The 14,907-nt window shown below is 38.7% G+C and overlaps 2 protein-coding genes across 2 annotated transcripts; both read right to left on the reverse strand.

Moving 5' to 3' along the window:
• Window positions 1-386: 386 nt before the first annotated feature.
• mbd4 (methyl-CpG binding domain protein 4) lies at window positions 387-9,466 on the reverse strand. Its single transcript, XM_067394144.1, has 7 exons — window positions 6,766-9,466; window positions 4,209-4,564; window positions 4,060-4,119; window positions 1,735-1,869; window positions 1,321-1,470; window positions 659-762; window positions 387-585 (listed from the first exon to the last, which is right to left on the reverse strand). The coding sequence occupies exons 1-7, from the start codon at window positions 6,870-6,872 to the stop codon at window positions 511-513; spliced, it is 987 nt and encodes a 328-aa protein (XP_067250245.1). The 5' UTR covers window positions 6,873-9,466; the 3' UTR covers window positions 387-510.
• A 3,391-nt stretch (window positions 9,467-12,857) lies between these two features.
• On the reverse strand, window positions 12,858-14,633 carry trh (thyrotropin-releasing hormone). The gene is made up of 2 exons (XM_067394145.1): window positions 14,456-14,633; window positions 12,858-13,372 (listed from the first exon to the last, which is right to left on the reverse strand). Exons 1-2 carry the CDS (start codon window positions 14,631-14,633, stop codon window positions 12,858-12,860), a joined length of 693 nt encoding a protein of 230 aa, XP_067250246.1.
• Window positions 14,634-14,907: the final 274 nt, after the last annotated feature.

Below are 14,907 nucleotides of genomic sequence, written 5' to 3' on the forward strand. Positions count from 1 at the left end.
TCAGCACTTGATTTTGTGACTTTTCAGACCCCTTTAGTGACAAATCTAGCAACTTTTTGGACCGGTTAACATGTAGTCACTCACTGTATCATACTACTCACAGATATGCTAACTGGACATCATCTGGCGACATTCAGGGACTTTGAGCAGGCTTCAGCTACTTTCCTTTGAGAATAGTTAGCAACACTGCTCGAAAACAACTTTTCACCGGACGTCACCAAAACCTTCCTCCAACCACGTTTCAGCATCCAGTCATTTCCCCACGGATGAGTGTGACGTTTCTGTCAGGAAAGTGAACTGAACTCTGACTTCACAACCACTTCAATAAACACAAAGCATGTACAAAAGATAAAAAACTAATTTATTTTTACATATCTTATTCCTCAACGGTTTCTCTTGAACTGATGAACAAACATGATGGAACATGTTTTCAGGTCAGTGATGTTCACTGGTACAGCACTGACTCACATGTGCTCCTGCAGGCATTATGGTTTATTAAAATGAGTAAAATCAGATTCCCAAGCGCTCCTGGTTTCTCCACAGCCAGGCGTGATAGTCGTTGAGCTTGTGGTCATCTGGCGTCACCTGCAGACACACAAACACACGTCAGCCGCGGCTCTGAGCGCCGCTCGAGTGACGTACGTACGTAAAGCGTTACCTCTCTCCACTCCTCCACGCAGAAGATCCGGTACGAGTCATTGCCGTATTTGCCGATGCCGTGGAGCTCGATGGGATATCGCCAGGATTTCCTCAGATACTCGTCTGACAAACGAGAGAACGTCACACAATCATGATACGACCACTACACCAAACAACCCAATAAAATCATCACAATATATGGAAGCTTAATTTCCAGCTATCCATGTTTTCACTGTTATACAGTAGGGGGCGCTATTATGCATCTGAAAGAGTACAGAATCTCGATGAAGAAGAAGCAGAAACAAGTGATAGAAGCATTGCTGACGCACATGCAAAATAACATGATCAAACAACATTAAACAGCTTATAAATTAAAAAATCTGTCTGTTACTGAATGAAATGATGAACCCATGAAGAGGAAACGACTCGATGAACGAGGTGTTGATGACCTTGATCTGCTCTGAATCCCATCCGGATGAAGATCTTGACAAATACGTGAGCTTTTTCCAAACTTTTTTCTCACAATTATGTTTTTTTAAAAACACACAAAAAGGTAATTGCGATGTTTTATCTCTCGTTTTATCTCAGAATGACGAGTTTATATATTGCAATTTCAAATTATATCACAATTTTTCCTTTTTTTTCTCATAATTGCAAGAAAAAAAGTTTCCCGTGACGCACCAGAGAAGCGTATGAGTGTCTTTGCGCGGAGCGTGCTGAGACCCAGCGGCTGCAGCAGGAGCGCCAGAGGCCGCCAGTCACTCGCTCGGGTCGCGTCTGCGCTCGGGTAGCGCTCGAAAAACTCCCACAGCGTCGGGATCGCCATCTTACCTGCAGAAATACAGACAACACTTCACATCCACACATCAGCTGCTTCAGAACCGGCCGAGCACCTCGAGACGTGACTCAGCAACATTACAATCGAACTGATGCTTGTAACACAAGGTCATGGGTTCGAGTCCCAGGGAAGTAAAAGCACACCTTGAATGCAGTTAAATGCATAAGTGTAGTTTGTGCCGCACACATGATGTGTGGAACAGGACTGTAAACACCAGGGACGAAAACAGCACCGATGTTATGAATGTGTGCGCGTACCGCTGGTCTTGTTGAGGAAGATGGTGGCCACCAGGAGCTTCCAGGGGTCGTGAAACAGGGTCTCCTGCACTAGATTGTAGGGCGAGCGCGGCGGAGTCCACTTCCTGAAGGCTTTGCGTTTCGGCTGGATCAGAGCTGAGAGAGAGATTTAGAACTCATCACCTTTAGTGTTGAAACAGACATGATCCATGCTGGGTGATGAATTACAACAGATTTATATTATTATTATTATCATATTAGCATTTAAACAGGACTCGAATATGAATTTTATAGGTCTTGTGTGAGTCTTATGTAATATTTTATGTTTATTTTATGATTATTGTTGTGCTGTTTTTGCATTGTTTGTTGAGCCTTTGTCTGAAGACACTTTCTACTCTGTGGATGAAGCTTCTGAATTAAACTGAGCTGAAATGTTTAGGCACATGCTGTAGCTGGTTAGGAACAGTGACGTCCGGAGGAGACATTTGTTTTTAATGACCCTACAGATCAATTAAACGTGTCGAGTGTCGAACCCCTGCGGTGTTTAACACCCTTCTCTCTGACACACACTGCAGTCACGCCCTTACATTAAACCACAATATTCTCCCTTAAATTGATTTCTAGTGGCATTTTTTAACTTAATAAAGGCAAAGATTTTGTAAACCTGTTATCCCTCTGCTCTGGTGCTGTTTGTGTGGCGGTCAAAAATGACTTTTCAATTAAATGACTGTACCATATTTTAGTTTGATCATTATTTTTTCATATTTTGTATTTTTAGGGTATTTTATTTTTTGGTGCTAAATTATATTCATGAAGTAGTTAGAATCCATTTATTAACTTTTTGAGCATAGACCTGAAAAATGAAATTTCCAACTTAAACTGTCATAAATCTTGAATGTTTTAGAGCACAGACTGAAGTTTGGTCTCTTTTTAAAGTTGTCACATGGCAGATTATTGCTGAAGTGAAAAAAAGTTTAAAAAGTGAACTTGAAAAAATTATTAAAATTTTTTTATACAATTTTACATTTATTGTTATGAAAAATGCACAAAAATACAATTTTAATTATTTTTTTATATGAAATATATATTTTCCAAAACACATTTAACTTGAAAACTGTGAAAAAATTAAGCCATAATAAAAACCTCAAATTTGAGGTGGATATCTCAAAAAATGAGCTTTCAGTAAGAATGTTTGTGTGCAGTACCAAATGTTTCCAATAGATCATTTCTGACATAGTGTGACTATAGGACCATTTCACCTTTTCAAAAGAGGTCCGTGATTTGTGTGTGTGTGTGTGTGTGTGTGTGTGTGTGTGTGTGTGTTCACACAGCAAGTGCCAAATCATTTACCAACTAAAATTAATTTAAAAATAAATAAATAAACAATTTCAGTCAAAAATGACCAAACAGCACCAGAGGGTTAAATGTATATCGTCAAATTCTTAAAATTCCATTAATTAATTAATTAAAGTCACTCCTTTCCACTAAAAAACAACATTTTCCCACTTTCCAACAAATTGATTTTAGGTGCATTTTTACCTTTATAAAGGCAAAGATTTTCTAAACCTATTAAATGTATGTCATATTTTATGTCAAATTCTTAAAATTCAATTACTTTAATTATTAATACAATAAATAAAGCAATAAATTAAACTAAATCAATTTCAATCAAATGAAATCAGTATCAACAAAAGCCATCCTTCCCTGCAGCGGCACAATCTACATGTGTTTCATTCATAAATAATGTTTTCATTAAAATAATGTTCAATAGAGAAATATGAAATGATTGTGAAAATGAAGTGCTACTTTTAAATGTTAAACTGAAACTGCCAGTAGGTGGCGCCAAGTCACTGTCTTAATGAGCGAGTCATTGATTGATTCATTCAGTGAATGATTCATATATATGAATGTGTCATTGAATCATTGACTCTCCTGATTTGCTCGAAGCCACAGATTTGTTCACGAAACACTGCTGTGTGTTGCAGTTCTTCTGTTCATGTGGATGTTCGGGGAAAATTGCATTCTTGCTCATATAATTCATTATCAACATTAAAACTAGAACTCACACAGGGTATGTTTCTGCATCGAAGAGAGTTTGAGTGTTGAATCGATCTCCATGCACAGTCTAGATCTGTTCATCACTTTCACACAGATTCATAGTGGAGAACGGCAGTAACGTAGTGCGATTTACTAAAGCAGAATAATCCGCATGCATTTTATTTTACTATTTAAAAAACAAAAAGCGCACAGGAAAAAGATTGACTGCAATATAATCAGTTATTAATATTTGAGTAACGGTGACATCTCTTTTGGCTCACGTCTGTTTAGATCACAATAAAGACCCACCGTTACTCCTTCTGCTGAAGTACGGACTCGTTTTCCGCTTCTCTGTGAATAACTTCGACCCTGAAAAGAAAATGATTACAGAGCTTTTGAAAATGACCATTTATGTGTCAACATGATTAAATGTGACAGTGGTTCGAGGGGAAACTCACTGGGTGGAGACACACCGTCCGTGAGGTTCAGGCGCTTGTTTTCCTCCTCCACTCCTCCGGCTGTCTCTGATGGATCGTGTTCTTGGCTCTCTGAAGCAGATGAATGTTCATCTAGAGATGGATTCGCTGGTTCTGTGTCCGGGACGGTCTCGCTCTCCTCTTCTCCACACATGTCTTCGTTTGCCGTCTCTCCAGCTCTTAGAGGACAGCTGGATTTCTCTTTCAGCGTTCCTCTCGTTTGCTGAGTTTTATCAGATGCTGAGAAGTCAAAGTCACTGATCTGCAGCTCCACGTTAGTTTGTGAGAGCAGATGTCTGCGCAGCTGAGTCCTGGACCTGAAGATCTCGCCCTGAGGACTGAGAGAGCAACGACAGCGGATTCACCGTCTGCCAATCATTAATACACAAGGAGCTGAACAAACAGCAGGGAGACGATTCAATGAAGCAGGACTGATGAATCAATGATTTTGGAGTTAGACTGTTTGGCCAATGAATATATCGTGATTTATTCATGTGTTTAAGTCACACTTTGGAGGTTTGCTGAGCTCAATCGCTCTTTAAAAACTGAAATCAGCACCTAAACTAACACACACTGACTGTTTGTTAGATGTCTGTTCTGTGTGTGTTTGTCCTGGCTGAAAGAGGCTTGGACCGATCAGACCAAGAACCACAACACTCTTGTGGCCAATCAGCGATAGGGGGCGGAGCAAAGAAGGGAGGGGTGTGTTTGTGCAGTGCTTCTCAGAAATCACGTACTGCACCTTTAAATGAACGGACTGTGAAAGAGACACTGGATAGCTGTACACACGACCGGTCAAAAGTGTGGAGACATTTCCATTTTTAATGTTTTTGAACAAAGTCTCTTATGCTCATTAAAGCTGCATTTATTTGATCAAAAATACAGAAAAAAACAATAATAATGCAAAATATTTTTACAATTTAAAATAATGGTTTTCTATTTTAATATACATTAAAATATAATTTATGTCCAGTGATCAAAGCTGAATTTTCAGCATCATTACTCCAGCCTTCAGTGTCACATGATCCTTCAGAAATCATTCTAATATGCTGATTTATTATCAATGTTGGAAACAGTTGTGCTGCTTAATATTATTTTATGACCTGTGATACTTTTTCAGGATTCATTGATAAATAAAAAGTTAAAAAGAACAGCATTTATTTAAAATAGAAATATTTTCTCTCACTTTTTATCAATTGAACACATCCGTGCTGAATAAAAGTATTACTTTCTTTCAAAAAAAAAAAAAAAAAAAGTATTGCTGACCCCAAACTTGTGAACGGTAGTGTATATTGTTACAAAAGATTTCCATTTTGAATAAGTGCTGATATTTTTAACCTTTTATTATTTCTGAAGGATCATGTGACACTGAAGACTGGAGTAATGATGCTGAAAATTCAGCTTTGATCACTAGATATAAATTATATTTTAAAGTATATTATAATAGAAAACCACTATTTTAAATTGTAATAATATTTCACAATATTACTGTTTTTTTCTGTGTTGTTGATCAAATGTGCATGTTATGGACTGGGGGGATGCACAGGGGGTGTGGCCTCAATATCCCTGCAGAAAGTCATGTGCTGTGTGAATGTCAGGGTAAAAAAATCTGAAATCAAACTGAAATTGCATTAAATCTGGTTGTTTTAACCAAAATTATGCTGCAAGATGTTTTTTTTTTTCAACTACATTTAAATACCCTGTTATAGGATAACCTGCAATTTTGCAAATTCCCTGTTTATTCCCATTAATTCCCGTTAATTCCCATGGAAAGTTTCCAGCTTTGAAAATTCCCGGAATTTTGCAACCCAAGGTGTACCTATTTATTTATTATATATATACATAATTCATTTTATATATATTAATCACTTTGTTTTTTTAAGTAATTTTATATTTATTTTTACGGTTTTCCTCCTGATATAAACCCTCCGCTTTAGTTTCATGAAGCTTCGAGATCTTTATGAATCATTTGTTTCGATTCAGCAGTTCAAACCCCCAGCAGCGAACCACTGAACAAGTGTCTATGGTTTTACCTGATCTCTGATCAGTTTTATACATTTGTAGATGTTTTAATGAGACATTAGTATAATTAAAAGCAAAAATAGTAGTTAATAGTCTCTTATTGGCCTGTTTAGCTGAGCCATCCATGAAACAAACCCTGAAAATTAATAAAAGAACACATATTATACAGACACTTGATATTTGATCTTATTAGATGATTAGTTAATTGCATCTGATAAATTATACTTTGCAATGGTTTGTTAAAGTTGTTTTGTACATGTTCAGCCAGAGTTTTTGTTGCAGTTGCACGGTTTTGGCCAGCAGGGGTCTCCATCGTGTAGCGTTGCGAATTATTTTGCGAAGCATTGACTCAATTGATCCCACACACACACACACACACACACACACACACACACACACACACACACACACACACACACACACACACACACACACACACACACACACACACACACACACACACACACACACACACACACACACACACACACACACACACACACACACACACACACACCTGATGAAGTACACATCGACTCTGCCAGCGCTCCTGCCGCTCTGTCTCTGTCTGCTCTCTCTCCTCCAGCCCTGCAGCTCCGCGCCTCCGCCTCCAGATCGCGACATTCTCACGCGCGCGATCCTGCGGCTATAATGACGCTGCGGCGCGTCGCTCTTCTGAACACATGGAGAAAGTGCTATGAAACACAAATCACGCGTTAAACCGCGTTAAACAAACCAGCTCAGATGATGAAGGATTCACGAGAGACTGTAAATACTACGGAAGCTCAGAGACAGCGGCATTAGGCGTTTTGGATATACATTTGTGTTCTTTCGACACCTAGCGCTTCGGAGGATAATAACGCCAGTCTTAATTCAACAATAAAACTTACAGTGGCCTACATCAAGACAAGAAAAACTTACCTTACCTTCTTACCTTTTTTGTTTATTAACAACAACAATTATATTTCGGTTCTTGCAATTAATTATTCATAAGGAAAAATGTACATAATAACCAAAAAAGGTGTAGAAACCTGTGTTTATTTTGCCTACCCTTTATACATCACATGAAGATCACTTTTTCCCCTGGACTCGATTACTAAAAGATAACACAAGAGATCTTCCAAAAATATACATAGATCATTTCAAAAATACACATTTCAAATAATAATACAGTTTAAATATTACATACTCAAATATTTCTTATTAGTTTATATAATTATTTATAACCTTGTTTTTAAGTGATGTACACAATTTTAATTCCTTAATTGTCACAATTATTCCATAAGTTTACCACTTTGACAGATATACTTCTACTTTTTATATTAGTTCTTGCACTTAATTTATTAAACCTACCTAATCCTCTTAATTTATACTGACTTTCTCTGATTGTGAACAGCCTCTGGATTCAATTTGGAATTGAATTATGATATACCTTATACATTACCTGTGCAGTATGAATGTGATAAAATGACTCTGAAGGTGTAATAAAGCTGTTCTGTTGGAATATTGTAAATGAACACTGCATTTGTCCAGCAGAGTATCTGCGGAGTTCCTCATTAATAGCAAAAGTGATGGATATATTATTGCACATGATATGAATGAAGTTATAACTGAACTGAAGAATCATTATTATACAGAGCCATCTCTTAAAACGATTTGCAAACTAAACAGCAGCATCACAGTTAAATGCAGTTAAAAATCACTCTTCTGTACTATGAGGAGTTAAAAGAGCCGGTCGTGTCTCTTCACAAGACTGGATTATGCTCTATGACGCCTTTATAACCTTTTTGGCGTTTTTTAAGCTTTGGTTACCTGAACTTTCAATAGATGGAGAGAAATTTCTCAGGTGTCATTAAAAATATCTTCATTTGTGTTTCAAAGACGAACAAAAGCTTTATTAAATGATGACAGAACATGAGTTGTTGCTTGATATGATGACCCTGGTCTATTTGGGTTGTGACATCAAAATTAAATATAGATATTTAATATTGTGTTGTGTTGTGGCCAAAAGCTTAGAGAATGACACAAATATTAATTTTCAGAAAGTCTGCTGCTTCAGTGCTCTGTTTGTCAGATCTTACTATGGTATACTGAAGTATAATTCCACGCATTTCATAAGTGTCAAAGCTTTTATTGACAATTACTTTAAGTTTATGCTAAGAGTCAATATTTGCAGTGCTGGCCCTTCTTTTTCTTGGAGTTTGGGGGCTTTTGTTTGTCCAGCCGTCTGTTGAGGATTGACCACAAGCTCTCAATGGGATTAAGGTCTGGGGAGTTTCCTGGCCATGGATCCAAAATTCAGATGTTATGTTCCCCAAGTCCCTTAGTTATCACTTCATGGCCAGGTGCTCCATAATGCTGGAAAAGGATGGATGGTTGGGAGAAGTTGCTCTCGGAGGATGTTCTTAGGTAAATCTGTGAGTGAGCCACTCCCAGAGAAGCAAACATGAATGGTCTCAGGATGCTTTTCTGTTGGCGTGACACAGGACTGATGGTAGCACTCGCCTTTTCTTCTCCGGATGCCCCAAACAATTGGAAAGGGGATTCATCAGAGAAAATGACTTCACCCCAGTCCTCAGCAGTCCAATCCCTGCACCTCTGCAGAATATCAGTCTGTCCCTGATGTTTTTCCTGGACAGAAGTGGCTTCTTTGCCGCCCTTCTTGACACCAGGCCATGCTCCAAAAGTCTTCACCTCACTGTGCAGATGCACTCGCACCGACCGGAGCCCGTTCATGTTTGCTTCTCAGCCAAGGGAGTGAGCTCACTCACAATTTTGAAGAACACAGCCATGAACAAAGAATGGTGGAAAAACATCTTCCCAGAGCAACTTCTCCCAGCCATCCAAGAGCAGTTTGGTCTGACCCCAGACTGACCTCAAATAGTAGTGTATATTGTTACAAGGTTTTCTATTTTGAATAAAAGCTGTTTTGTGGGTGCCGATAGCCTCGTGGGCAGCATGCCGACATGTGGTGTGATTGCGCTTCGGGTGTCCCAGCTTTCCCGATCCAGTCCCCCTCTCTCCCACTTGTTTCCTGTCAAGAATCTACACTGTCCTATCAGATAAAAGGCAAAAACACCTAAAAAAAAAGTATATATAAAATAAATTCTGTTTTGTTTTTTTTTGTTTTTTTTACTTTTTAATCATCAAACAATCCTGAAAAAAAGTATCACAGGTTCCAATAAAATATTAAGCAGCACAACATTGATAATAAATCATCATATCAGAATGATTTCTGAAGGATCATGTGACACTGAAGACTGGAGTAATGATGCTGAAAATTCAGCTTTGATCACAGGACATAAATTACACTTTACTATATATTCACATAGAAAACAGCTGATTTACATTATAAAAATATTTCACAGTTTTTTTCTGTATTTTTGATTAAATAAGTGCAGGTTTGATGTGCATCAGAGACTTCTTTCAAAAACATTAAAAATAGTAAAGTTTCCAAACTTTTGACCGGTACTGTATCCACTGTCGCCTTTGGCTTGCTTAGTTGGGGACACTTGACATTTGATATTCAACAGTGCTTTGATCTGCTGCATTGACACTATTCTTTAAGAGCTGCTGTGCAAAATAATGTACAATGTAAGGCTGCTTTGACACAATCTGCATTGTAAAAAGCACTATATAAATAAAGGTGACTTGACTACTGTATATATAAAGTAAATCAGAAATGACATTATAATGAAAGAATATCAGATCCAGAACAGCTTAGATGATTACTGTGTTTTTGCTCACTAGAAAGCTTTTTCTTAAAAGTGTGCTGATCGTGAGGACTCCATCATCACAGCAAAAGGAAAGTGTCTCTCCCACTCATTAACCATCAGTGCACTATTTCCTGACATAAAAACAGTGTGAAGGACTGGCTATTTTCTGCTTGTTTATCAAAGCTTCTGTTGTTTTGTTTTGTCCTGCTCTGTTCCTGCTTCCTCTCCTTAGTCTCGTTAGTGTGTTTTCTAGTCTGCAGTGTTTGCTGTGTTCATTTCTCAGGTCTGGTCCACATGGATGTTTCGACGGCATGGTTGGTTTTGTTTCTGGTTCTCTGTGTCCAGTTCTTTTGTTTTTATTTTTATTACTTAGACCTTTATTCATTTTTTATTAATTAGATCTGCACTTGGATCCTCATTGCTGAGTTCATCTTGACATCACACAAGCCATGAGTCTGAAATCTGTCCAAGTGTTGTGATCATATTCATGTTGTGTGAAGAACCTGAACAATACAATGCAGATACACAGACCTTTATAAACCGTATGAGCTGCTGAAACTTCAGTATTCCTCTGACAGACACAGTTAAAGATTCTTTACTGGCATCCATGAGGAACCTCTATCATCTATATCTAACCTTTCCATTGGACAAAAGCTTCTTAAAAGGGTTAGTTCACCCAAAAATGAAGTTTCTGTCATTAATTCCTCTCCCTCATGTCGTTCCACCCGTAAGACCTTCATTCATCTTCAGAACACAAATTAAGATAATTTTGATGAAATCATCCATAGACAGCAATATAATCAACACTTTCAAGGTCCAGAAAGGAACTAAAGACATCGTTAAAACAGTCATGTGACTGCAGTGGTTCAACCTTAATGTTATGAAGAGACGAGAATACTTTTTGTGCGCAAAAACAAAACAAAAATAACGACTTTATTCAAAAATCTCATTATTCTGCGTCAGCTGATCACGTGACCAGTTTTGGCCAATACTGAGCCGGCATTCAGGCGTAAACACGGAAGCTTCACTGTTACTGCGTCACCTGCGTAAGATAATGACAGAAGAGAAGCGATGGATGAATTCAAAGTTGTTGTTTTTGTTTTGTTTTTGCGCACAAAAGTATTCTCGTCTCTTTATAACATTAAGATTGAACCACTGAAGTCACATGACTGTTTTAACGACGTCTTTAGTTCCTTTCTGGACCTCGAAAGTGTTGATTATATTGCTGTCTATGGACGATTTCATCAAAAATATCTTAATTTTCTGAAGATGAAACACCCTTTATTTTAAAGTATAAACTGACAATCATTTGAAATATTAGTGATTTATTAAATATCATTTTGTGTGTGTGACTAGCATGGGCACCTCTCAACCACTGTGGCCACGAATTATTTCTGGAACAATCTGTAATGATCATGTTGTGTGTCTGGAGATTCAGATTAGTTTCTTCAAACACCAGTTTGTGTACAGCGAGTCTCTGACACTCATTTATACTTCTTAGCTAAACGTTAAACTTATATAGGGCACAATAAGTTAAAGATAAAAATCAGATTATAATTGTGTGATATGCGTGACATGTTTATTGAGCAGGTTGATCTGAAAGCTGGATCGATCCACCCACGCCAGCGACAGCAGACGAGCTCGACGTCTCTGAATCTCCAGTAAAGGCTGATTAACGGACACCCCATGGACCGCTGCTCCCTTGAAGTCAGCTCTGATCCCTGAGCTCTTCCAGTCCTGATGTCTGCTGCTGAACACACACAGCAGAGGTTTGGATGCACCCAGATCAATGAGAACATCTCTGTCCTCCAAACTAAGCTTCGTTTTGCTGCATGATTTTAGCTGACAACAAAAACACACTGGCATATTTCCAGACAAGACTTAGTTCAGTGTAAACTGAAGGATTTAAGCTCATGTTCTCAAACACATTCTGGCTTCATGGATGCTGTTTCTCTCTTTATTTGCATTACAAACCCATTTAAGTTTCCAAAAGTGGTGTGTGTGTGTGTGTGTGTGTGTGTGTGTGTGTGTGTGTGTGTGTGTGTGTGTTTCCCCAGAGAACCTGTCAGTGATCAATTCTTAAAAGAACCATTTATGTCTTAGTGTCAAGATCATTTTAATGATCTAAAGAACCTTTAGTGCAGTGGAAACATTCAGGTTATCACTGAACTCATAAGAGTGTATGGTCTTTTTCAGTTGTTTTCAGGGCATTTCTCTCAAATCAATCTCAACAACAGCCGGTTTCTATTGTGACAACATGCCCCGATCGGTAAATCGCATCCAGTAACGGTGGGAATAGTCTCGTCTCGTGTATTAAAGTGTGTTAAAAACCTTTATGCTTAAACTGGCCTGAAATAAATCTCTTAATGGACTGAATCTGATGTCTGCGCTTTTCCTCGTGATTGTTGAAACCCAAAAACAGACATTCGCATCGAAAGCATTTTATTGTACAACATCGTTGTCATTTATATGCTCTTCTTTAGCAATAGAACAAAAATAAATCATGAAAATGTACAGGTCAGGTCATGCAGGAAGGACGCTACTGTAGAAAAATATCTCGGTAACCCGTTTCGTTGTTTTGCGAACCAAATGAAATGGGATTTACACTGGAAATGCCGCTGGAGATGTTTTCTGATCACATGCATTAGTGAAATGTTTCCCAAAACAGACCGAATGCGAATAGAGTATGGATCTATGTATAGTATTTTCCCGCGCACAGTTGCTGTAGAAACGAAAAACAGAGTTAAACGGGATTTAGTGTTTTCCCTCTCTTGCTTTAACGACATGAGAAACGCAGTAAACACATGGAGACAGGCGCGTTTTCCATGGAAATCAACGCGCACACACACACACACACACACACTTATTCATCCGCTTTATCAACTTCACACAGTTACTCTTGCTCCGTCAGATCGTCCTCTAACTCCCGTTTCCCGGGATGTTGTCGCTTCTCCTCCGCGCGACTTTTGTCCAGAAGCTCGAGCAGGATGCTGGCTTGATCACAGCCCGCCTCGTCCCAGTCCTCGCACAGTCTCTTCCCGGGATGCTGACGCTTCGCTAGGTCCGAAAAGTCTCCCGCTGCCGCTGCCTCGCGCAGCTCGCGCCGGCCGGGATGCTGTCGCTTGTGGAGCAGCATCAGGTAGCGTTTCCCGGGATGCTGCCGTTTGGACAGCTCGCTCTGGGCGCTGGGTTCCTCCAGCATCATCTGCTCCAGAGACAGACGCTTCCCGGGATGCTGCCTCCTCAGCCTCGCGCTCTCTTCGTCCTCGCGCTTCCCGGGATGTTGTCTCTTCTGGAGAGCAGGAGCGTCGTCTTCGTAGTCCGCGTCCTCGCGCTTCCCGGGATGCTGTCTCTTTCCCGGGTGCTGCCTCTTCTCCATCCAGTCCGTCGGGGACACGAGCTGCTCTCCTGGAGAGGGAGAAGGGTTTACGCACGCGTATCAAACTTTGGAAACTGTCTTGATGATTATAAATACATCATTTCTGCACCAAGGACACACACACATGTGCTTCTTTCATAGGATTCTTTTGCGACTTTGTGCTTTTATTTTTCGTTTGTGTTACACTTTATCTGGTAACACTTTGTTTTACAGTGGCATTGTGACATGCAGTTACTATAGTAGTAACTATAAATTATGCATAATTACATGCAACTAACCTTAAACCAAACCCTAACCCTATAGTAAGTACCTGTAGTTCATTAATATTACTCAGTACTTAAATGTTTCCTTAACATTAAAGATTCCTTAAAATAAACTGTAACCCTTTTTTTAACGTGTCCTTGTTACAGTGTAATTATACACTCAAGTATACTTTTTAATATTAATTAACATGTACGAACTATAGGGTTTGATTTCGGGTTAGTTGCGTGCAATTATGCATAATTTACTGTTATTACTAATTGCACGTAACATCCGTTACAAGGAAATGAAGTGTTACCAAAAACGGTTACAATTTATTTTGTTGCACTGTAATTTTACATTTAAGAACTGAGTAATATTAATGAACTACTAAATATAGGGTTAGGATTAGGTTTTGGTTTGGTTTAGGGTTAGTTGCATGTAATTTATAGTTATTAGTAACTGCATGTAACATATGTAACAATTTGTTGCATGTAATAAACAGACGAACCAATGCTTGCTTTACGGATTTTCAATCTTTTTTAACTTTAATCATTTGGTTGAGTAATAAATGGCACCATTTAGTGTGTCTCTAGAGAATAGTTTATAAATATACATGTAATTATTATTGCTATTGCTGTTAATAATAAACATTTTAATATTCCTTTTTTTTTTTTTTTTTTTTTTTTGGGGGGGGGAATTGCACCGTTATTACTGTGTGAAACAGAACAAAACAGTAATTAAAAAATAATCCGACATTCAAACATACTAAAGTAATCAAATGCATTTTGAATAAAGTGTCATAAGCGTTACTATGTCGCTTTTGCTATTTCGAGTATTTTTCGACAGTGAGAGTGAATGTAAGCAGACACCGTTGTCGTTGTTCTCGTCCTCCATCTGTGTGAGAATGGAGCGGATGAGCAGAGTCTCCGCGCGCTGGAAGAGCTCGTCCAGAGACGGGTCACCCTCACCCGGCAGAGCCTGGCACTGGAGCCCGGGTGACAGGAACACCGCCAGAGAGGCCAAGATGATCACACACGCCGCCCTCATGACAACCTCTGTCCTGTTCACCACAAACACACCGACAGAGTCACACATTACAACAATTCTAACTTGAAGAGCAGGTCACACACTCTTAAAAATAAAGGTTCTTGACTGGTTATCCATTAAATCTTTCCATTGCACAAAAGGTTTTTTGAGTTCTAGGTCATTAAAATGGTCTTCACACTGAGTAAAAAAAAAAAAAAAAGAAATGTTCACTAAAAGGTTCTTTGGAGAACCAAAACTCTCCCTTCTGGAGCCTTTATTTTTAAGAGTGATGGTC

This window comes from Chanodichthys erythropterus, chromosome 9 (genome assembly GCF_024489055.1).
Source record: "Chanodichthys erythropterus isolate Z2021 chromosome 9, ASM2448905v1, whole genome shotgun sequence".
Classification (NCBI taxonomy): Eukaryota; Metazoa; Chordata; class Actinopteri; order Cypriniformes; family Xenocyprididae; genus Chanodichthys; species Chanodichthys erythropterus.

Excerpts from the sequence above, each read along its gene's own strand:
- trh (XM_067394145.1), bottom strand. The coding sequence starts at position 14,633 with ATGAGGGCGGCGTGTGTGATCATCTTGGCCTCTCTGGCGGTGTTCCTG. Across the intron at positions 13,373-14,455 it reads GGACGAGAACAACGACAACG|GAGAGCAGCTCGTGTCCCCG; the intron begins GTGTCTGCTTAC and ends CTCCCTCTCCAG.
- mbd4 (XM_067394144.1), bottom strand. The coding sequence starts at position 6,872 with ATGTCGCGATCTGGAGGCGGAGGCGCGGAGCTGCAGGGCTGGAGGAGA. Across the intron at positions 1,471-1,734 it reads CTTCCTCAACAAGACCAGCG|GTAAGATGGCGATCCCGACG; the intron begins GTACGCGCACAC and ends GTATTTCTGCAG. Across the intron at positions 763-1,320 it reads GACACTCATACGCTTCTCTG|ACGAGTATCTGAGGAAATCC; the intron begins GTGCGTCACGGG and ends CTCGTTTGTCAG.